This window comes from Petromyzon marinus, chromosome 15 (assembly GCF_048934315.1).
Source record: "Petromyzon marinus isolate PM22_M1 ecotype Great Lakes invasive population chromosome 15, UKy_Petmar_22M1.pri1.0, whole genome shotgun sequence".
Classification (NCBI taxonomy): domain Eukaryota; kingdom Metazoa; phylum Chordata; class Hyperoartia; order Petromyzontiformes; family Petromyzontidae; genus Petromyzon; species Petromyzon marinus.
In genome coordinates, this window is record NC_133681.1 from 1,771,480 (window position 1) to 1,792,566 (window position 21,087).

At 53.7% G+C, this 21,087-nt stretch overlaps 1 protein-coding gene across 2 annotated transcripts; it reads right to left on the minus strand.

Moving 5' to 3' along the window:
• Positions 1-2,120: 2,120 nt before the first annotated feature.
• On the minus strand, positions 2,121-20,984 carry LOC116942559 (YTH domain-containing family protein 3-like). 2 transcript variants are annotated; one of them, XM_032954620.2, is made up of 6 exons: positions 19,658-20,984; positions 16,142-16,166; positions 13,445-13,524; positions 6,984-9,221; positions 4,957-5,184; positions 2,121-3,635 (listed from the first exon to the last, which is right to left on the minus strand). In XM_032954620.2, the coding sequence occupies exons 1-6, from the start codon at positions 19,679-19,681 to the stop codon at positions 3,612-3,614; spliced, it is 2,619 nt and encodes an 872-aa protein (XP_032810511.2). In that variant the 5' UTR covers positions 19,682-20,984; the 3' UTR covers positions 2,121-3,611. The 2 variants fall into 2 exon arrangements, with proteins under 2 accessions (XP_032810511.2, XP_075923307.1); XM_076067192.1 differs by lacking the exon at positions 16,142-16,166 and having other exon boundaries at positions 19,658-20,982.
• Between the last annotated feature and the right edge of the window lie 103 nt (positions 20,985-21,087).

The window sequence follows — 21,087 nt, forward strand, 5'->3', positions numbered from 1 at the left end:
GATGCTGCTGTGGAACTCCCTCCCCGTGGGTGGATGTCGAGGAGGTGCCGTACCCCACGGCTCGCCAGCAGAAGGCGGCACAGCAAAGCGTGGACTAATCGCGCCGTCTGTTTATTCCGTCTGTACGGGGATAGAGCGTTGCCCCCTCGCGCGAGGCGTCGGTTTTCTCCGTGTGCTCCGGTTTCCTTCCATTTATATACTAAAACACTCATCATTTACTGGTTGAAAACATCTCACCAATAAAAAAAAACACAACGCAAGACGATCCCAACGGTAAGCCCCGTAGCGTGCACAGAGTCTCAGACGTCAGAATTTCACCTGCAAACATCGATTCAAGCGAGCACGACTCTCCCGCTCACGAGACCCCGAGTGCCGAAAGCGGCCCAGAGGTTTCGCCTTGCAGTTGAATCGACGACGCCGGTAGTGAAAGTTGTGCACTTCCAGGAAGAGAGCTGTGCGGCCGAAGGGCTGTGTAAGGAATGCTTTCATGCCGTGCGCCGAGAGGCGGAGACTTCAATGCTCATCTATCGTTTTGGCTTCGTGCAAAGACGCCGGCAGTCACGATGGCGTGAGTCCACAGCGCCGCCTGGCGTTTGGAGAGAGACACGTTTGACAAAATCCAAACTATAAACGAAACTAAACCTAAAGTACGTTACTTTCAAGTCCTCGCTGACAAACGAACATTATCTGCGCCAAACATTAGCTGCGCCAAACATCCCAGTGTTAAGCAGCCTCCTACTGAGAACGAGTCTGTAAACCCAGGGAGTATTCCTTGGCCTGCGGGTGAAAGGCGCTTATGATGTATACATAAAAAATATATTACTATAAATTCCAAGCCACTGTCGTGTAATTATCTATGTTAAAGGGGGTGCATCACTGGATATTTACTATTTTTATACCAGGTAAGGCCCACTGAGGTACACAGCTCTTTTTCAGAAGCGACCCGGCCACAGATGATAGCTCAACGAAGTGGCTTATCATCATCACGTGGAAATGTATAGCAGCCAAATCCTCAAACGCCTGATGTTGATTCTAAATGTGGAGGAATAAACCGCACCACCTGCGGAAAAATCCACGCGACCGCGAGGAGAACTTGCGCACTCCAAATAGGCAGCCATCGTCAGGGTCGGGATCAAACCCAGGACCTCCCGTATATCCGGCGAGGGATTTGACATCTCGCCACCGCAGCGCCCAATAAGAGCATTACCTAAAGCAGGCGAGCCTCCCCCAATTGTGAGGGCTTTATTCACGCAGCGCTACGTTTACATTTGGGATGTGCGCGCGTCTAGAGAGTGCAAAAAACAAATCGCAAAACGAGACTCGGATGCTAAATATCGGAAAAAATGAAAAAAAAGATTCTGTATTGTTAAAAAGTTAAGTTCGGTCACGTCCCGTTCTGCTTCCATGTTGACACGTGGCGTCGAGGGACGTCACTATTGTCAGCCCACAAGACAGACGCATAAACAACACCCATCACGTGACACGAATGACCCTAAGATGATGACAAAAAAACCATTCCTGGCGTAAAATAAAACGTGCAAAACGTGTCGATCCGAAACTCGCCCCGAAGTTTACGTAACAATCGATTTAGCATGCCCGCCTTTGTGAATGCAAACTTAGCGACAATTAAACTTGCAGGTTGCAGGGACACCCTGGGATCGGCGGAGGGTGTGCATCGAGCAGAGGGGGTCGGCAACCTGCGGCTCCCGAGCCACGTGCGGCTCTTTCAGGAGCCGCCTTCGTGACGTTGTTTATTAAGGACCACCCACAGTGCATTGCGGCTCAGGAAATATTGATTTTTTTTTTTACGAATTCGAACGGTCTCTGCTAGTGATGTTTGGCGACCCCACCCCCACCTCGAACAAAATCCCTCGTGGCAACAGCTTGCCAAGGTAAAGACACAAACAAAATCCCCTATATAGCCTACTCCAGATATTAGGGTAAGTGCCGTTAGTGAGCAGCACCTATTAAGGCCGGCCATGGCACACGAGGGGGTAAGGTGGGAGGCCAGCAACGACACCGCCACCTTTGTCTCCCCAGTCTCCTTTCTGCAAATCGCTACGACAATCGGACATTTTCCCATCATGTGACAAGCACACAAAACACACACACACACAGGCTCAGGGTGTAATACCACATTTATTAAGGCTAATGATGACTTCCTAGAGGCAGGAAAATTAACTTCACTATTTCCTCATCATCTTCCAAATCACGGGCAGACAGTCAAAAAAGATATAAATGATTTTAGACTTTTTTTTTGATGAAAAATTCATTCCGGCAAAATGAACAGGGTCCAAGTTGTACTGTACAATCGCAGGGCTCCGGTCCGATTGGAGAGAGCAAAAGCCCTCCCCTCTCTGTTCATTCGCGTTCGGGCGGTCGATGACAAGAAAAACGCGGCCTCCGGCGTTGAGCAACGCTTTCGCTTCGAAACTCTGTGATAAAATCTGTTTCTCGATCGATCGCCAATAATCATCAGTCTTCAGGCAGAAATCAGTCTTTAAAATGGCTTTTTTTACGTTGGGAGCAATCATTTCGTCTCAGTCTTATCATCATCGTTATAATCGTCACCGATGGGTGCTCTTGCCGTTGTTGCTTTGCTTGTTGTCGATGTTTTCGGGATGTTTAAATATTCGCGATCGATGGAAAGTGGGGGGCTGGTGGTGGTGGGGGGCAATGGCGGATTTTCACGGGAGGAGTTTTTTTTTTTTCGCCGTTTGCAGGGCTGGCCACCAGTGCGTTGGGCCCCTTTGCACGATCCCTGTGCTTTTGCGAGTAGCACCCTGAGTTAAAACAATAAAAATGTATCCGTCGCGTTGTCTCCTTCCCCAATCCTCCTCGTGTCCCACCCACCACCGCCCCTCGACACAAAAAAAATCATTCCAGGAGTGGACCTGTTGATAGTATTGGTCTCCCCCCCCCCCCCGACACCCAGCACCACCAATCTTGTCTGAAAAAAGAACAAACGCAAGGAAAGCTTGGCAGATATTAAATACGCAGCTCACGATTCTGTTAAAGCATCTTCTGAAATGAGCCGAAGAGCTGGAGGGAAGAATTACACCACCGTCATCATCATCATCACCACCATCAATCATCACCGTGATTACCATCATTGTCGTCGTCGTCATCATTATCATTATCACAGCTACGTTTGAGTTAATATCATGGGCACTGTAAATGGGAGGTCACATAAAAAGCAATTTTTTCTTCTTCTTCATCTTGAAAATGCAACTCTGCCAGGCGATACATTCACACTAGGCCTACAGTATCGTACGATATAAATGACGATGCTGAAGAGAGAATTGAGGAAAGGAAACGATAGGAGGGGGCATTACAACAACGAAAGGATAAATCACAAAACAAGGATAAGCATTTCATTTTTTTTCTTCTCATTATTCTTATTCTGCTGCTGCTTCTTCTGCTGCTGCCGCTTTGTTTTAAAACGGATAACCACATTCAGGAGAAGCTCTAGTTTCGGTGTCTTCGTGCTGTAGACGTCGGCAAGCTTGGGCGAGCGCCGGGCACACGCTCGGGTCCACCGTGCCCATCACCGCCCCCCCATCACCAGCCACCCTCCCCCCAAGCCCGACACCCCCAACCCACCGCCATCATCATTTGTTACGAATTTGTCGATCCTGCCAAAACACGGACAACACAAGAGAGATGGGGGGGAGGATGAGGAGGGTTGGGGGGGGTCAGGGAGGATGAGAAATCAGAGGAAATGAGAGGAGATGAGAGGGGTGGGGATGCAGGTATTGTGTGGAGCGATGTGGGGGGGGGGGGACAGAGGGAGGGTGGGAGAGAAGAGAGCATTTAAAAACACATCCAACTCTCGATACATCTCATCAAGTTATTTCACCTGGAGAATCTCTTACATTTGCATGTCTCGTTTGCAAGAGTGCCCAGGGTAATACGAGGGGAGCAAGTGGTCCGCATAAAATAGAACCACGGACAATCCAACATTTTTTAAAGTTTGTGAATTTGGCTTCAAACCGTCTCGTTTATGCGGACAGCATAAGGGTATAGGCAGCGAGATGTCGACTACCTCGCTTGGTATACAGGAGATCGTGGGATCGATCCCAACCCTGACGCCTGCTCTATACGTGGAGTTAGCTCGTCTCTCTCCCCGTGGTCACGTGGATTTTTCTTCGGTCCTCCAGTTTTCCCTCCACATTTAGAAACGTGTGTTAAGAGTATTTGGCTGCCATATATGTTCCACGTGATCATAAGCCACTTTGTTAAGCTATCATTTGTGGCCAGGTCGCTTCTGAAAAAAGCTATATAGCTCAGTAGGTCTTACCTGGTAAAAAAAAAATGTATAGTTCTTTTTCATAAATAATCGGAGGATGCTTTGTGATCTGGGTTCTCCCTCGACGGAACATCTCAGTCGAGATTGGGCCCTCGCTCGCATTTAAGTTAACGATGACCTTAAGCGCCACCTAGTGGAACTTTTCGGCGATACCACTGCAAACCATCTGAGTATGGATTCCTGCAGTCACGAAAGCTTCAAATCAAGCTTCATCCAACTCGTGTTGAACTTGGCTGACTTCATTCCTCCACCCGCGTCGAGGGCTCGGTTCTACCAGACACGGACTGTTTCGACTCATCCACCACTGCACAGTAGTCAGCCACCAGCAGGTGCATCACACTTGGAGGTCATCACAGCACACTCACTTATATAAGATGATATTAGTCTGGACTTTGCCAAGCCGCCTTCGACCTAACGAGCCAGGGTATGGCACCCTCCTCGCTGCCCACTGGTAAGGGAGTTTCGCAACATTCGTGCGGAGATCAGCCGCCAACCCCCTGGCCAAGAGCAACAACTCTCGCAGCGCTTATCGTGCGTGATAAGAGCTTCGGATCGGCCTTCCCATCGCGCCTTTTTTCTGGCCGATAAAGTTTGCCTATCGCTTCCACGGAGAGGGGTGGGGGCCGACGATGACGACGACGACGTACCTTCTTCTGGCCCTCCTCCTCCTCCTGCCGGCGCTCGTAGTGCGCAAAGTCGTCGAAGATGGAGGTGGTGTGGCGGAAGGCGGCGATGACGCGCAGCACCTGGCGCGCCTTGTCGAGCGGCACCTCCTGCGTGTCGCGAGAGTTGGTCACCGGCTTGTTCTCGTTGTTCTCCAGGCGGATGTGGCGCAGCTGCGAGTTGGGCACGTCCTTCACGAAGATCCAATTCACCTGCGAGACCACGCCCAGCCACCCCCCCCCCCCCGGGGGAGGGAGGGGAGAGGGGGGGGATGATGGAGGGAGGGATGGATGGTAGGGATAGTAGGGAGGGGATGGTGGAGGAAGGGGGGAGAGGAGTTGAAACGTCAAGGTTTCTGTAGCCCAGGTTGCTCACCGCTGTGCCACCACTCCGCACCACACCATAGACATCATGTGTATTCACGATGCATCCATGAATCAATGCCGATTCTTCGGCTAAAAGATACGTGGCATCGAGGATGCTTCTCTATTCGAGGTTCGTACGCCAAATGGGTTCACGTGATCCCTGCGGCCACAAGTGGGCGCTACACGCTCCGCGAGGCCAACAAACACACGAGTCGATTCTCTCTTGACACCGCGATCATGAAACGCGACGATTCGCTACGTCTGGCGGGCGAGTCGCCCATTCCCCCGTTTGGCGATTTGATGAACGGTGACGGCGAGTTTCAAAAAGCCATTCCCGTCGTTGTGTCACTTCTCAGTGGTGGCGTCTCTGGTGACTGAAGGGTGACGAGGGGAGGGAGGGAGGGGGGGGGTCACACCAACCAATTCCGTACAATTTTAGACCAATAAATAACGCACGACGATTCTTCGAAACGTGACCCGATGGGCGGGTCGCGAGATGAGAACTCTCAAAGGATTGAGAATTCGGTGCAGGTCACCCCGAGGTGTCGCAGCGGTGAGAGCACTGCACCGAGGCTCCCCTCCCTTCACCAACCAGCCCGGTGAAGTATGGTCAAACATGTCCTGTGACCCAACACGGCATGGGGGAGTCCTCCGTCGAGCAATGCATTGACACGGGGGTGGTGTCACAATCCTCGTTATTTTATATTTGAGAAGCAAACTGCTATTAATAACTACTTTATTTACATACTCTTTGGGTCTTTCGCAACACAATCAATCGTCTTCAGGTGAAAAAATATGGCAGGCGGACTGCTGAGGCAGGAATAACTTTTTTTATTATTATTTTTCTATCTACGTGACTTACCGAAAGACCCAAAGAGTATGAATTCCTGCAGTCACGAAAGCTTTAGGTCATTATTTTATTTACAATTATTTACTTACAACAGCTGGGCGGAGGTGGCGCAGAACTGTAAACCAGCAACTGTGGACGCCAGGGTTGGTGGCTCGCAAAAATGTCGTCAAGACTCCCTTCCCGTGGGCGTCGAAGGTGCCATACCCTGGCACTCCAGAAGGCAGTACAGCAAGTGGATTAAGCTCCATCCAAATGCACCAGCACGGGGATTCAGCGTTGCCCCCTCGCACAGGATGGTTTTCTCCGGGTACTCTGGTTTCCCACCACCAACCACCATGCCCACCACTACCTGTATCACTATAACCACCATCCGTACCTCCCACCACAGCTTTCACCAATACCTATACCATCACCACCACGATCACCCGTACCACAACCGCTCAAACCACCACCCGCCACCACCAAAGAGAAAGATCGCCTGGAAAGCCTTGCAGACTGTTGGGACAAGTGGGAAGAACCTATGAAGGTTGGCATGTTGCACGAGGGGGTGGGTGGCCAGCACCACGCTCGACCGCCTTTGTCTCGCCAATGACGACGTTCACACGCCACACCAGGAACTCGGTTGAGGCCGAGTCGACCTAGAAGAATCTCAGAACCGTTTCAGAAAAACCGCAATTGTTGTTGGCCGCGAGCCGGCATCGAAAAATCGTGTCGCCGTGTTGGTAGCGCGGCGCACCAATCACCGGCTCCCAGCGCTCCCCGGCCACACCCACCACCGGGGAACCCACGGGCATACCTCGAACTTGCCCTTCCACTTGTCCTGCGACCACACGCCGGCGCACGTCTGGTAGTCCACGGGCGACGTCATCTGCGCCACGCCGCAGAAGTGGCCGCTGCCGTTGACGCTGAAGAGGAGGTAGACGGGGCCCTTGCCCTGCATGGCGCGGTAGGCGCCGTCCAGCCGCCGGTTGCCGTGCTCGGTGCTGCACCAGATGGAGTACTTTATGGAGCGGTGGACGTCGTCCTCCGAGTAGCTCTTGATGATGAAGGCCCGTGCGCTGCGCGGGCTGCACTCGAAGTCGCGCGGGTTGTAGCTGTTGGCCACCTTCAGCTTCTCCAGCACCGGGTGGCTCTCCGGCGGCAGGGGCGTCGCCGCGACCACCGACAGCGCCAGGCCCACGGGTGCCAGCTGCTGCTGCTGCTGCTGGTGCTGCTGCTGCTGCTGGTGGTGCGGCAGTGGTGGCGGAGGGGACGGATCTGACGCCGGCATTATGGGGCCGGACGGCATGGGCGGTGGCGGTTGTTGCGGAGGTGCCAGAGGCTGCATGGTGTGGTGGTGATGGTGCAACTGATGGTGCTGCTGTTGCTGCTGTTGCTGCTGGTGATGCTGGTGGTGCTGCGGCTGCTGTTGCTGCTGGTGGGGAAGCGAGTGGTGGTGCGGGTGGTGGGGTAGAGGTTGCTGCTGGTGCTGCTGCTGCTGCTGCTGAGCAACCGAGCTCATGGCGCCGACCGTCAGCATGTCGCCTCCGAACACGCCTCCGTTGCGACTGCGTGGTGCGGACCAGCGCCCAGGCTGCTGCTGCATAAGCTGCCCGTGCTGCATCGGTTGCTGCAACTGATTATGCATCTGTTGCATTGTGTGCTGCATCGACTGCTGCTGCTGGTGATGATGCTGCTGCTGTTGTTGTTGTTGTTGCTGCTGCTGCTGGTGATGAAGATATAACTGCTGCTGCTGATGCTGCTGCTGCTGCTGCTGTTGTTGTTGCTGCTGTTGCTGCTGCTGTTGCTGGTGAAGCGAACTGCCGGGCTGGCTATTCGGCTGCTGATTGGCTTGCATCGACACCTGCACGGGCGCTAGCGACTGGGCCTGGCTGCTCGGCTGCGGAAGTGACATAACCGGCGCCGCAGAAGTAACAGCCACCGCCGGTGACGGGGACACCGACTGCTGCTGCTGCTGAGGGCCAGGCGCCTCGCCAGGCCCGCACACCGGTGGCGCTGCCTTGGCCACGACCCCCTTGTTGTCCCACGTGCCGATGTCCATGTTGTGCTTGATGGGGGGCGGAGGGGGCATGGCGGCGCCGGCGGCGGCACCCCCCGCAGAACCCCCCTTTCCCTTCAGCTGCTTGGGCTGCGGTTTGGCCGGCTTGCTTGCGATCGCAGCCCAAGACGTGGGTTTCTGCGCCTGCGCCATTGCAGCCGCCGCCTGCTGTTGCTGTTGCTGCTGGTGCTGCTGGTGCAGCAGAGCCTGCGCCGCCGAGTTCGATACCGGCACGGGGATGGTCGGCACGGTCATGCCGCTCACGGAAAACATGGAGCCCACGATGGGCGCGCCGACCGTCTTGTTGGCGACGTCGCCGCCGCCGCCGCCGCCGTTACTGCCATCCAACTTGAGCCCGGCCACGCCCTGCTCCATGCTGCTCACGGGGCCCGGCGCCTTGTTGATGCCCTCGTTGGCGAAGGTGGCGTGGGCGTCCATCGCTGCCCCGCCCAGCGAGCTCGGCGGGTACACGTAGCTGCTGCTGCTGCAGCTGCTGCTGCTGCAGCTGCTGTTGCCGCCCCCGTTGCCGCTGTAGACGGCGGCGCCAACGGCCGCCGCCGAGGCCTGCGCCGAACTCTGCTGCCCGGGCGGCTGCCCCGCGCCGCTCGTGGCCGCGGCCGCCTGCGCCGCCTGCGCCGCCGCGCCGGCCCCAGCCCAGGCCGCGAACTCGGGCCCCCCGGGGAAGAAGCTGAAGGGCCCCGGCGCGTGCTGCCCCAGGTAGGTGGCGTGCGCGCCGAGGCCGCCGCCGGCCCCCGCGGGCGCCGGCGCCCCGAGGCCGCCCTGACCCAGGAAGCCCGGCTCCGGCTGCAGGAAGTGGTGGTGGGCCTCCCCGTTGGCGAGCGTCTGGCCGTAGTGGTGGGCCAGGTACGGGATGGGCGGGTCGCCCCCCGTGGACCACGCGGCCTCGGCGGCGCTCAGCGAGTACGAGGGGAAGCCCATGGACGGGCCGTAGTAGCTGGGCATGTACGGGTCGGTCATGGCCGTGTAGCTGTTGTTCTAGGGTACAACGGGAGGACGGGCGAGCGAGGCGAAACCGAGGTCAGTTGACGTCAAAATATCCGGGGCAGCGAGGGGTTCGTGGCGGTGCTGGCGGCTAGGCACAGCACTGCGGGCGGCGAGAGTTGGCGGATCGCCGCGCGAATGTTGTTAAGCCCCCTTCCTGTTGGGTGTCAAGGGGAGGTGCCGTAATCTGCCTCGCCAGGGCAACGTGGTGGAGAAAAGTGTGGACTAATCTCCATCTGTCCCATCTGACACTTGCATAAACACCCGTCATTAATTGGCTGAATACGTCTTAAATCTTCTCGCCGCCATGATTGCAAACCGCGAGGTGCTGTGTGATACTATTGCAAAATTGACGCTTACAATATTCACGGTATTATTATAGCCGATTTTAAAGATAACTGTAAGAGACAGATCAAATTGATGAAATGGAGGTCACCACTTTACACATGTGCAGTAACTACCATTGTGATATATTACGGAATGTGGGGAGGGCAATTAGAAGTGAAGAGAGAGAAAATTGTCAGAAACGGCTTATCATCATTTGCTTGCGAACAAAGATTTGTGTCCATCCAATTTGCTAGATAGCTAATAGCGAAAATCACAGCGGCGCTTAGTGGCGCATTGCTAGGGCACGGTTGCTAACCGCCTAATCCGGGGGGGTAGTGACAAGAGCCCAGTGGTAGTGCGTACAACCGCTTGTTGCAGACATTCGAATTTACAATCCTGCAGGCCGCCCTGGTTATCACCGTATTAAAACCAACAGACACGCGCCGTCTGCTTAGCAGTGAACGTTGCAAGATCCGCCGACGTCATTCCAAAAGCGTTAGGCCGTTGTGTGCCGGCAGTTCATTAGCCAAATTTGATTAATTACACTGCAAATAACTCAATGGGGATTACACAGAGCAACACTGCCCCCTAGCGGCAGACAATATCCCCCTGTGAAACATAGCGCCTTTGTGATAGCCCTGCTCTATAAGAATAGCGCGGACACCAAATGTACTGTATTATTTATAGTTCAATCCACCCGACAAGATGACGGTTGTCAGTAAGTTTCCATTGTCAGTAACTACAAGCTGCCCATAAGATCCTAATGTCGGTAAGTCCCCGTTCTCAGTCGGTCCTCCGCTCTCAGTAGGTCCCCCACTCTCAGCAGGTCCCCACTGCCGGCAAGTACTCACTCTCAATGTCCTCACCATCAGTAAGTTCGTCCCGGGAAGTCGGTTGCCGATGGTAGTGGCCGCTCAAAACGGGACCCGTACCGCTCGGCTCCGAAACCCGAGCCATGTTTACCGCCCCCCACTACCCCTTCTCCATGTGACGGACAGGGCGGGCGCCCGTGCCAAGGCTCACAGTGGCGCTCCCGTTGCCAGGGGGCTCACGGTGCCAAGCTTCTTCCCTTGCAGGGTTCCCGCCCGCGGTCTCCCTTTTGCTCAACATCAAGGAATTCGAACTGGAATCCATGGGGGGATGCCTCGCGATTTAAACCGGGTTCTTAAAATGTCGCGGAGTCGATGAGTGTCAGGCCAGGCAACCGATGACAGCACGAGAAAAAAACAACTAGTGACGTTAAATTTGATTCCAGCGTTGAAAATTGAAGGGACCTCAGAGGTCCCTTCAATTCGGTGAAGAGGCACTTGTGGTTTCCGCTTCCGTCGCTCATTCTCGAAACCCCAAAGGTTTGCACTCTTCTGGGAAAGGTCCAAATAGGTTCGTCATATCTAATGACGTGACACCGATAGCGAGAGCAATAACAAATTTTGGAAAAAAAAATACAATTTAACAGAACGTTGGAAAGCGTGCAATGTCATCGCAAATTGGACGTCGAATATAATAAAAAAACGGACAAACGGTTGGTCTGTGTGGCGGATGACAGCTGTTTTACATTGGAGTCATGGATTATTGACGGGCGCCTGTGGGATTGCAAGAGCCCGTCCGTAGGTTACTGGCACCGCGAGGACCCCACGTGAGCATGCTCGCAGCGCCACGCTCGCACCGCCACGCTCGCACCCTACGCCTTTCTTCCAAGAGAACAGCTCGCTACTGCGACGACCCATGATTATATGCTCATGGCAGCCATGAAGCCGATTTTTTTAATAAGCAAACAATGGAGTTAATGTACTAAAAAATATATATTTGACATTGGGTTTTGTTTATAATTCTACTGCTCCGATCGTGAGCACAGGGCATGTATTTGGGTCTCGGCAAATTCTTCATTTTGATATTCCAAAGTGCCGCTGTCAGACTTATCACCTGCATCTGCTAATGAAATCAGTTTTCTCCAATACTCCACTTAGCTCCCAATCCAATCCCAGATCAAGTTCAAGATCGCACTAATAATCTCCAAGATCCCCCAAGGACTTGCCTCTGCCTACCTCTCCCCCCTCTCATCTCACTACTCCTCTGCACACGGTCTGCTCCTTCTTTCTCCTCCACCCCCCCTCATCTCACTCGTCCACTCCACGCACACTCTGACCTCAGTCCAATGACCGCCACAAAAACATTGGAAGAACCTTGCTCAGTGGTGAATTGATAAAACGGTTGTACATATTCAATGCACGCCTCTCAAACAAATATCACTAAGAGAAGACCACCCCCCCCCCGTAAACATGTATCTCCGTTTTGTCCTCTTGGGCGCATTCCCAACGTATTGCACGTTAATCTTATTTTACAAATAGTAGCGTACGATTAGATGCACGCATCCCTAATAATGTCAATTCAGGAAAGCTTCATTTGCAAATGGAAACAGCTCTATTTTGCTTTGGGCTGCTGACCACTGGCCCAGAAGGCCTGACATGCCAAGCGCTGGCAAGAAAGAAGCACCATTAAAATTATGATAGATAAAAAGACAATCCATTTCTTAAATTGGCTAAGGTAAAAAATATACAATGCTGGGAGGGGATTCCGCAGTGGAGCAGTGAGAGGGAGGAAGAGAAGTGAGGTGTCCCGCAGTGTGGTGCGCGACTGGTTGAGTTGGTGGTTGTACACAATACGGACAAGACAAAACAGTCAGCCCGGTAGGCCGAGACCTCGGCATGGGCAGAGGAAACGCGGAGGGAATTTCGTGGTAACAGCCACCGCGGCAGTAGCGATAGAAGAGTGATATGCTCTTGTCATAGACAGACAAAATAACACTGGCCAGGAAACATGATTCATGCAGTCAATGTGGAACTATGCAATTAAGTTGCTAATTTTTGAAATGTTATGTTTTTTTTTATTTTCACATTAACAGCATCAGTAGCTTCGTATCCTCGCCATTTATCAGACAACTGCACATGCGCTTGAGAGCGGGAAATAATGGCTAAAAGCAGACGGCTGAATAATTCATGGCCACGGTAAATACGTCACGAAACAGCCACTTAAAAAGCTACTAAGTAGAATTTAGGAGCACACGGACGGTTGAATGAATGAGCTAAAGTATTCCTCTAATCAGGCTTGTTAATTTTGGGGTTTTCAGCGTTATTGATTATCGCATGCAAAAAAACATAAAATAATCAATTATCAGTTGACCACTCCTATAAGGCGACTGATGAACCATGGGGCGCCACGGTGGCGAGATGTTAACTTCCTCGCCTGGTATACAGGAGGTCGCGGGTTCGATACTGACCCTCACGCTTGTATATTTGGAGTTTACGTGTCTCTCTTCCCATAGGTTACGTGGATTTTTCTCCAGGTCCTCTGGTTTTTCCCTCAAAATTTTTAATCAACGTGCGTTTAGAGTATTTGGCTGCTATAAATTTCCACATGATGATAAGCTACTTCGTTGAGCTATCATTTGTGGCCAGGTCTCTTCTGAACAAGAACTACATAGCTCAATGGGCCTTACCTGGTGAAATTAATAAAAAATGTAGTTTAATAGTTTTTAGTAACCCGGCCACTGGTTCCTTACGATGGCGGCTGCTGACCAACCAATAATCGGATACGGTTTGAACGTTTCACTTGAAGGAAGAGTAGCTCTGTGATATCCACTTCCATGGGCCATTCTCCAAGACGGAGGAGATGGCATGAAGCCGATAGCTACAATCGACATAAAACTGCGGGAAACATATTATTTTTATTTCAAGGTTGCCATAGAAATCCCGGCAAAGCCCACTAGCCTGGTTTCGCGAAGCGGGCTTGGACACTTTCAAGTGGTCGTGGTAACACAGTAAGAGAGATGTGCTGAAAAGAGTATGGGTGGAGGGGGGGGGTATGTGTGATGTGGGGGGGGGGGGTCTCACCTGGCTGCTCTGATTGGTCAGGTAAGCTTCAAAGTCGTCGTCATTAACTGTATCCTTGGAGTGCATCGAACCGTTTTGAACTGCGAGCCAGGCAACGGGGACAGGGGTGTGGGGGAGAGAGTGGTGGATAGTGATTTCAATTAGCAAGTGCACAACACTGACATTCAACTGTTTGTTGTTGCCCTTTTAATTTTAAGAACAGCACGTATGCGAGGCAAAGATCCCCCAAATGTCATATTCTTTGGGCAAGTGCTGTTAGAGAGGACCTATTAAGGTCAGAAAGGCACACCGAGGGATGACAGCACCAGCGCCAAGCTCAGATGCCTTCATCTCACCACTACGGATGTTTTTGCCACTGCATGCGGTATGCAGTGAAGGCCGAGTCAGCCTAGGAGAGGCCCAGGACCATTTAAGATATCGGTTTGGTAACCGATATTAACCGTGGCTGGGAATTGAACTCGGGCACAAATGCAAATTATTCACACCACAAACTTCAACAGACTTATGACAAACACACCAATGTTAGCACATCCCGTGTCACACACCTGACACAACACACAACGGCACTCTTATATTAAAAAACACGACACGAGCACTGATAACTCGACACTCTACAAAGTTACACGCTGCAACAGACACGCCCAGTGAATACACACAAACACCTTGACACTCGCACCAGCACACGCCTACAACATTATACTGCTGCACACGGCACACAAGGAGGCAACAACAAAGACGACGAGAAATCTGAATAAATCACGTCTGTGCTTCTCGTGTCGTGAATACCTCACCACTCGCACTGCACGCCACACTCAATAGCCGGTTATGCATATTAATCCAGGCATCTCATTCAGCGGGTACACGATTATTTAACCAAATTGTTTCATGGTGATACGTTGGCAGTGGTACACAGGGCACACTTAACAAAACAGAGCAACACATTCGTCAATAACCTTATAAATGTATAAAATAGTCGACGTTTTGGGCAATAGCCCTTGTTCCCAGCACATGTGCACAAATAACAAACTTGGTGCATCCACCAAGTGTTTTTGTTTGTTTTATTTTTAAGCGAGCTATTCATCGTTTATCCTGTTTGCAGGAACTTCTGTTGCGAGTTTCTTGTAAACAATCATTTGTTGACGTTGTTTTTGCTCGTGGTAGTGTTGTTTCTTGTTGTAACGTTCTTACCCACCTCCCACTGGACATCAATGAAAAAGAGCTTTATAGCTCATCGGATTCTGCCAGTATAAATAAACATTCTGATTCTACACGTGCCCACCCTGCAGTGCCCCCCGTAGCTGCCACCACTGCCGACAGATGGGTCTTGGGGCCTGTGGCCGTCCTTGTAGCAGAGCTGCAAAGTTCAATATGGCCTTACCAGCTGAAATAAAGTTTGAGTGCGTGTGTCAATAACACTGTGGCTTTAAGTGGGGGTGGGGAGGGGCAACATCTATAAGAGGCAACATTTTGGACAATGGTTCTTCTGGACAGCACACAAATGCTCAAGACATCTTAGGGCACTCGCTACCACAATCTTACTTTCAAAAAGTCCCCCGATATGTATGCACTTGAACCCACTAATGATAAGATTACACTGCTTTCCAGACCTACAGCATACTCGCAACACCGATATAGGTGAAGGCAGACTCAAAAGCATAGAAGTACAGTATTTCTGGGACTGCCATCCACACTGCACCAAACCCAGCGTGACAAAGTTGTGTAAATAAAGACAAACACCCATGACCCCGAGGGCGTGTGGAGAGACCTTCATCCAGCTGAGGATTCACAAGCACACAACGCGCACGCCGACACGAACACATTGACACAGTCCTAGCCCACACACAGACACACACACACGGGTCGTCGAGCCTTCCGATCTTGCTGGGGCAAGTTCAGTTTGCGAGAAGCCGTTGCAGACGGGCAGGCGGCACGGCGTGCAAAGTGCGCGGCTTGCGGGCCAATGCCACGCGCAGCCACCTTTGTTTCCCCATCCTACAGTGCCCTTGGTATTCATTCAAGGTCTGAGGAGACCTTGAAGAAACGTTGCGCGCGCACACAAAGCATGCAAGGAGTCATTCACAGCCACACTTCACACCCGCCCACGTCTCACAGTGCAGGCGCACCACCGGAAGCCGATATAAATACGTGTGCAGTTAGTTATACACACAGGGTATAAAAATACCCCGCGTTGGAGTGCGAGTGTACGAGGGCGAATGCGCGTGTACGAGTCTCTTTGCGACTGTGCGAGTATACAAGTGTGTATACGAGAATATGTCAGTATGCGTGTACTATACGTGTGTAAATGTTTGTCTTTATAGTAGTATACGTGCACAGTATGCGTGCAACCTTGGTACAATTTCCGTAACACGGCGAGCATCAGGCCGCGAGTGGCATCCGAATCTGTCCGGGGCCTCCTCTAAGCCGACCTCCGATGAGCACGGTTGGCTACGTATGGTGCGAAAGACGTTCAACACACAATACATTTGTAGTGTGTGTGAAAACAGCACGAGGTAGACATACGGCTGGTCATTGATATGACCACACCACCCGCCCCATCACACACCGTGCAAGTCTTAATAGGTGCTCACAAACATCGCTTGCACCCAACACGAACCTTCGTGTGTATACGTGCAAGTGTGCAAAACCGATACACGGGTACAATCACAGGACGGGCCAGTCGTATATGTATCTTCTTACCTTTACCAGCCTGTCCTTTCGTTCGCTTGAAAGACAAAGAGTGGTGGAAAGGGATGCGGATGGGGGGCCCGAAGATAGGAGCACAGGGAAAGGAGAGAGACACAGACAGGGAGAGATGAGACAAGGAGAGAGACGGGAGAGAGGAAAGGAGGCAAAAGGCAGAGGGGACAGCAGATGGAGTCCGTGAGACAATGCGAGACAAAATCGACACGGGACATTGCCCAGAAGGCGGCTTATATCAGAATATTTGTTTATACTGAATGAATCCGATGAGCTATAAAGCTCTTTTTCAGATAATTATAGGGCCTGCATTGAAAAGGGGCCCAACTTTCAGAATATATATTGAAGAGCTTGGAGTGCCGTTGACATCCTTCGAGATATTAAAGTGACTGCCATGACTGTTCAGAGATCTATTCTCAAATCGTTCACCACTAACTTTTATAGAGTTCCCTTTCGGTATATTTTACCTTTTGACTGTTTATGTACAGTACAGCTCTCTGTCAATCCACTGCTGGATGAGGGCTTCCCCATATTGTGCTGCGTCGTCATGGTTATTTGACCACACTTCAGCACAACTGGTCTGTACGAGTTGAAGACGGAGGAGCATAGGAGTGCAGGACAACAATGGATTTTGTTCCATTTTCCCATGCTGCCCGCGACTGGTATTGATTTGCACATCGATCTACTATGAAAGTGACGGCCAATGGTTTTCATAGATCTCTTACGTCAAATGTTATGACCCGAGATGAAGAATTTAGGCGAGGGTGAGTGTTCAATTTAAGCCAACAATTAAATCACCTTCGGTGTTTAAAAATCTACAGCTGAGTTATATGGGCAAAAGTTTAGGGGATTCGAGCTATCGTCAAAAGGTTTTGTGGTTTCATTGGTTATGGGCTATGGTTTCAGGTTCAGGCTAGGGTTAAACTATAAGTTCCCCAGCTCAGTGTTTGGTGATAGGCTTTAGGGCTTAAGTAAAGGTTTAGGCCCAGGGATACGCTCCAATGTTCGGGTGTATCACCATAATCACTATCGGTCGTGATCAATCCACTGCTAAAGGGCCTCCAAACCCGCCTCCATCTCTCGCGATCCTGCTCTGCAACAACGCACAATTAGCACCTGCGCACGAGCCGATTTCATTGCTCCATCTCCTCGGCCAAAGTCATTCTCGCCGTCCCTTTGCCGCCACTCAAGGGATGGGACGCATTGGGCGTTCATAGGAACACACGTAAAACTGAAGTCGATGCTACTGCAGTGGCTGCATCTGTGTGGATTTCACCCCAATAATAACGCCGCCGGACGCGCTGCACGGATAAATTGATAAGCAGGTCGCTTTGACAAACGTCAGTGGACGTGATTGGTTGGCGGCGGCGCCTCTGAACACGAGCCAGTGTGAGAGGATGCCCGTGTCTTTTCGATCAGCGCAAGGGTGGAGTGAGAGTCGGGCGATGAGTAATGAAACGAGCGGCCGCATTCGCCTGTGCTTGCTGATGGATGTGTGCGAGTGAGGTGCTGATGCTACTACAGTGCGTGTTTGGGGCTCCATCTCCCTTCCCGTCCGCCATCCCTGGGTCTTCATCACTCCTCCCATCTTCCCGTCTCTCGTCTTCCTCCTCGTCTCCCAAGTGGCTCACCCTATATTCCGTCTTCTCCCCCCCCCCCTCAATACTTCAATGCCTCAAAAATCTTCTCCACTCCATCTTGCCTTCTCACCACAAGCTCCACTCCGCCAACTACTCCGACTCCATCTCCGCTCCATCTCCCTCATCTTCCGCTTCTCACCTCCCCGTTCATTGTGACATTACCCGCGCACCCTTCCTCTCCTCCTCTTCCACCCCACGTTTCTCGCGCCTTCCACATACACACAGATCCTACGTGCACCCCCCCCCCCTCATCTCCTATACTCCCAACTTCCGCCCCTCCCATCCTTCTCGCTCTCCTCCCTACTCCACATCCCACCCACCATCTCCCTTTCTTTCATCTACCTCCTCCTCAGTGCCTCCCCCCCACAAATCTCCCATCTCACACAAAATGTAGGACCCCCACCCATCCTCCCCCTCACACACCCGCCCTCTTCCCTCGTCTCCTTCACGTCCCTTCCATCCCACCCCCACATCCTCATCCCTCTCCCTTCTCTCTTCTCCCTCCTCGAATGCATCATCCCCCTACCCCCTTTCCATTCCCCCTCCCTCCCCTTCTCCAATCTCCCTCCACTTCACTTCGATACCCCCCTCGTCTCCCCCACCACCCTCACCATTTCCCCCCTACCCCTGACCTGCTCCCCTCTCCCACTTTAAACCCCCTCCAACCCCCGCCGCCCTAGCTACTTCTCTCCTTCCCGACATCTCCACCCTCCCCACACTTAAACCCCCTCCCCCCACCACTTAGACCCCTGCACCCACCACTACCTTGTAGTCCCCGGCCCCTGTACCCCCCCCTGCCAATACCTCCTTTATGACCTCCTCTCTCCCCTCACCCCCGCTCTCTACCCCCCCCCCCCACCAGCTCTCTACCCCCCCAACCCCTGCTCTCTACCCCCCCCACCCCTGCTCTCTACCCCCCCCCAGCTCTCTACCCCCCCCCCAACCCCTGCTCTCTACCCCCTCCCCAGCTCTCTACCCCCCCAACCCCTGCTCTCTACCCCCCCCCCCCAGCTCTCTACCCCCACCAACCCCTGCTCTCTACCCCCCCCCCCACCCCTGCTCTCTACCCCCCCCCCAGCTCTCTACCCCCCCCAACCCCTGCTCTCTACCCCCCCCCCCCACCCCTGCTCTCTACCCCCCCCAGCTCTCTACCCCCCCCAACCCCTGCTCTCTACCCCCCCCCCCACCCCTGCTCTCTACCCCCCCCAGCTCTCTACCCCCCCCAACCCCTGCTCTCTACCCCCCCCCCAGCTCTCTACCCCCCCCAGCTCTCTACCCCCCCCAACCCCTGCTCTCTACCCCCCCCCCACCCCTGCTCTCTACCCCCCCCCAACCCCTGCTCTCTACCCCCCCAGCTCTCTACCCCCCCCAACCCCTGCTCTCTACCCCACCCCTGCTCTCTACCCCCCCAACCCCTGCTCTCTACCCCCCCCAACCCCTGCTCTCTACCCCCCCCAGCTCTCTACCCCCCCCCCCAGCTCTCTACCCCCAACCCCTGCTCTCTACCCCCCCAACCCCTGCTCTCTACCCCCCCCCAGCTCTCTACCCCCCCCCCCAGCTCTCTACCCCCAACCCCTGCTCTCTACCCCCCCAACCCCTGCTCTCTACCCCCCCCAACCCCTGCTCTCTACCCCCCCCCAACCCCTGCTCTCTACCCCCCCCAGCTCTCTACCCCCCCCAGCTCTCTACCCCCAACCCCTGCTCTCTACCCCCCCCCAAACCCCTGCTCTCTACCCCCCCAACCCCTGCTCTCTACCCCCCCCCCCCCCAACCCCTGCTCTCTACCCCCCCCCCCCAGCTCTCTACCCCCCCCAGCTCTCTACCCCCAACCCCACTTTAAATCCCCCCACACCCCGTCCCGCTTCTCCCCCCCCACCTGCTCGAGTCGGGCCGCGCTCATCCTTCAGCGCCGCGTCTCTCGCTCCGCGCTTCCTCGGGAGTGGGCAGTGTGGGGGGCGCTGTAGAGACGATCGCCGCCGCCGCCGTCGCCGCGCTCTCTCAGCCGCAGCAGGCGACACTTCTCCTCAGCCGCAGCAGGCGACACTTCTCCTCGGCCGCAGCAGGCGACACTTCTCCTCGGCCGCAGCAGGCGACACTTCTCCTCAGCCGCAGCAGGCGACACTTCTCAGCCGCAGCAGGCGACACTTCCCCTCAGCCGCAGCAGGCGACACTTCTCCTCAGCCGCAGCAGGCGACACTTCTCAGCCGCAGCAGGCGACACTTCTCCTCAGCCGCAGCAGGCGACACTTCTCAGCCGCAGCAGGCGACACTTCTCCTCGGCCGCAGCAGGCGACACTTCTCCTCGGCCGCAGCAGGCGACACTTCTCCTCAGCCGCAGCAGGCGACACTTCTCCTCAGCCGCAGCAGGCGACACTTCTCCTAAGCCGCAGCAGGCGACACTTCTCCTCAGCCGCAGCAGGCGACACTTCTCCTCAGCCTCGTCCCCCACCCGGCTCGGGCGACTGAGGGAATCGCGGCGGCCCCTCGTCTTCACCACCACCACCACCAACCACCTCGTCTCGGCGTCTCCTCGACGCCCCGCTCGCCTCGTCTCTCCGTCTCCGGCCTCTCCTCTCCTCTCCCCCACCTCGTCTCCCTCTCCTCTCTGCCGCCTCGTCTCGCTCGCGTCTCCCCGCTAAATGAAGGCGGCCGCGCGCAATGGCGGCTCTAGGGGCGCGCGCGCGGCTCGGGCGCTCGCCCCATTGGTTCGCGGCGCCGCACGTGACCTCGAGGACTCCCACCCGCTCCTCACCGCCTCCACCACCGTCGTCCCTCGCCAACTTCCAGTGGCGGAAGACGTCTTCCAAAAACGGTGGCGGTCTTCCAGACACGGAAGTAGACTTTGCAGTTTTAAAGCTTTCGTGGAGTGCAGGGAATTCATCTTCTTGGTCCTTTCGGTAAAGTCACGTAAAATTCTCACTTGCTGTGGCCGAAACGTCGTGAGAATTTTATTTTATTATGTTTTATATTTATTATTTTATCTCCATTCTACGTGGCTTTACCGAAAGAACCAAGAAGAGACTGTGCAGCTTTGAGTGTCGGAAGATGGCTCTTCTAAAGGGCACCGTTGTTGTCTGATAAATACGGGAAGACTGTCTTCTCCTGGTGGGAGATGTTCACGTGCTAACGTGAGAAGGGCTAATGCCCGAAACGTCGCTCATGTAATTTTTAAGGCCGCAGTTATTGGCGAAAGTTATGGGGGGGGGGGGGGTTAAAGACAGCTTTTGTCTTAAACATATGGAAAGACAACTTCCAGAGATAATCGTGGATTTCTAAATGCGGAAGTTGCCTTCCAGAGACGGTAGAT

Excerpts from the sequence above, each read along its gene's own strand:
- LOC116942559 (XM_032954620.2), bottom strand. The coding sequence starts at position 19,681 with ATGAGCGCGGCCCGACTCGAGCAG. Across the intron at positions 13,525-16,141 it reads GAAAGGACAGGCTGGTAAAG|TTCAAAACGGTTCGATGCAC; the intron begins GTAAGAAGATAC and ends CCTGGCTCGCAG. Across the intron at positions 9,222-13,444 it reads TGACCAATCAGAGCAGCCAG|AACAACAGCTACACGGCCAT; the intron begins GTGAGACCCCCC and ends GTTGTACCCTAG.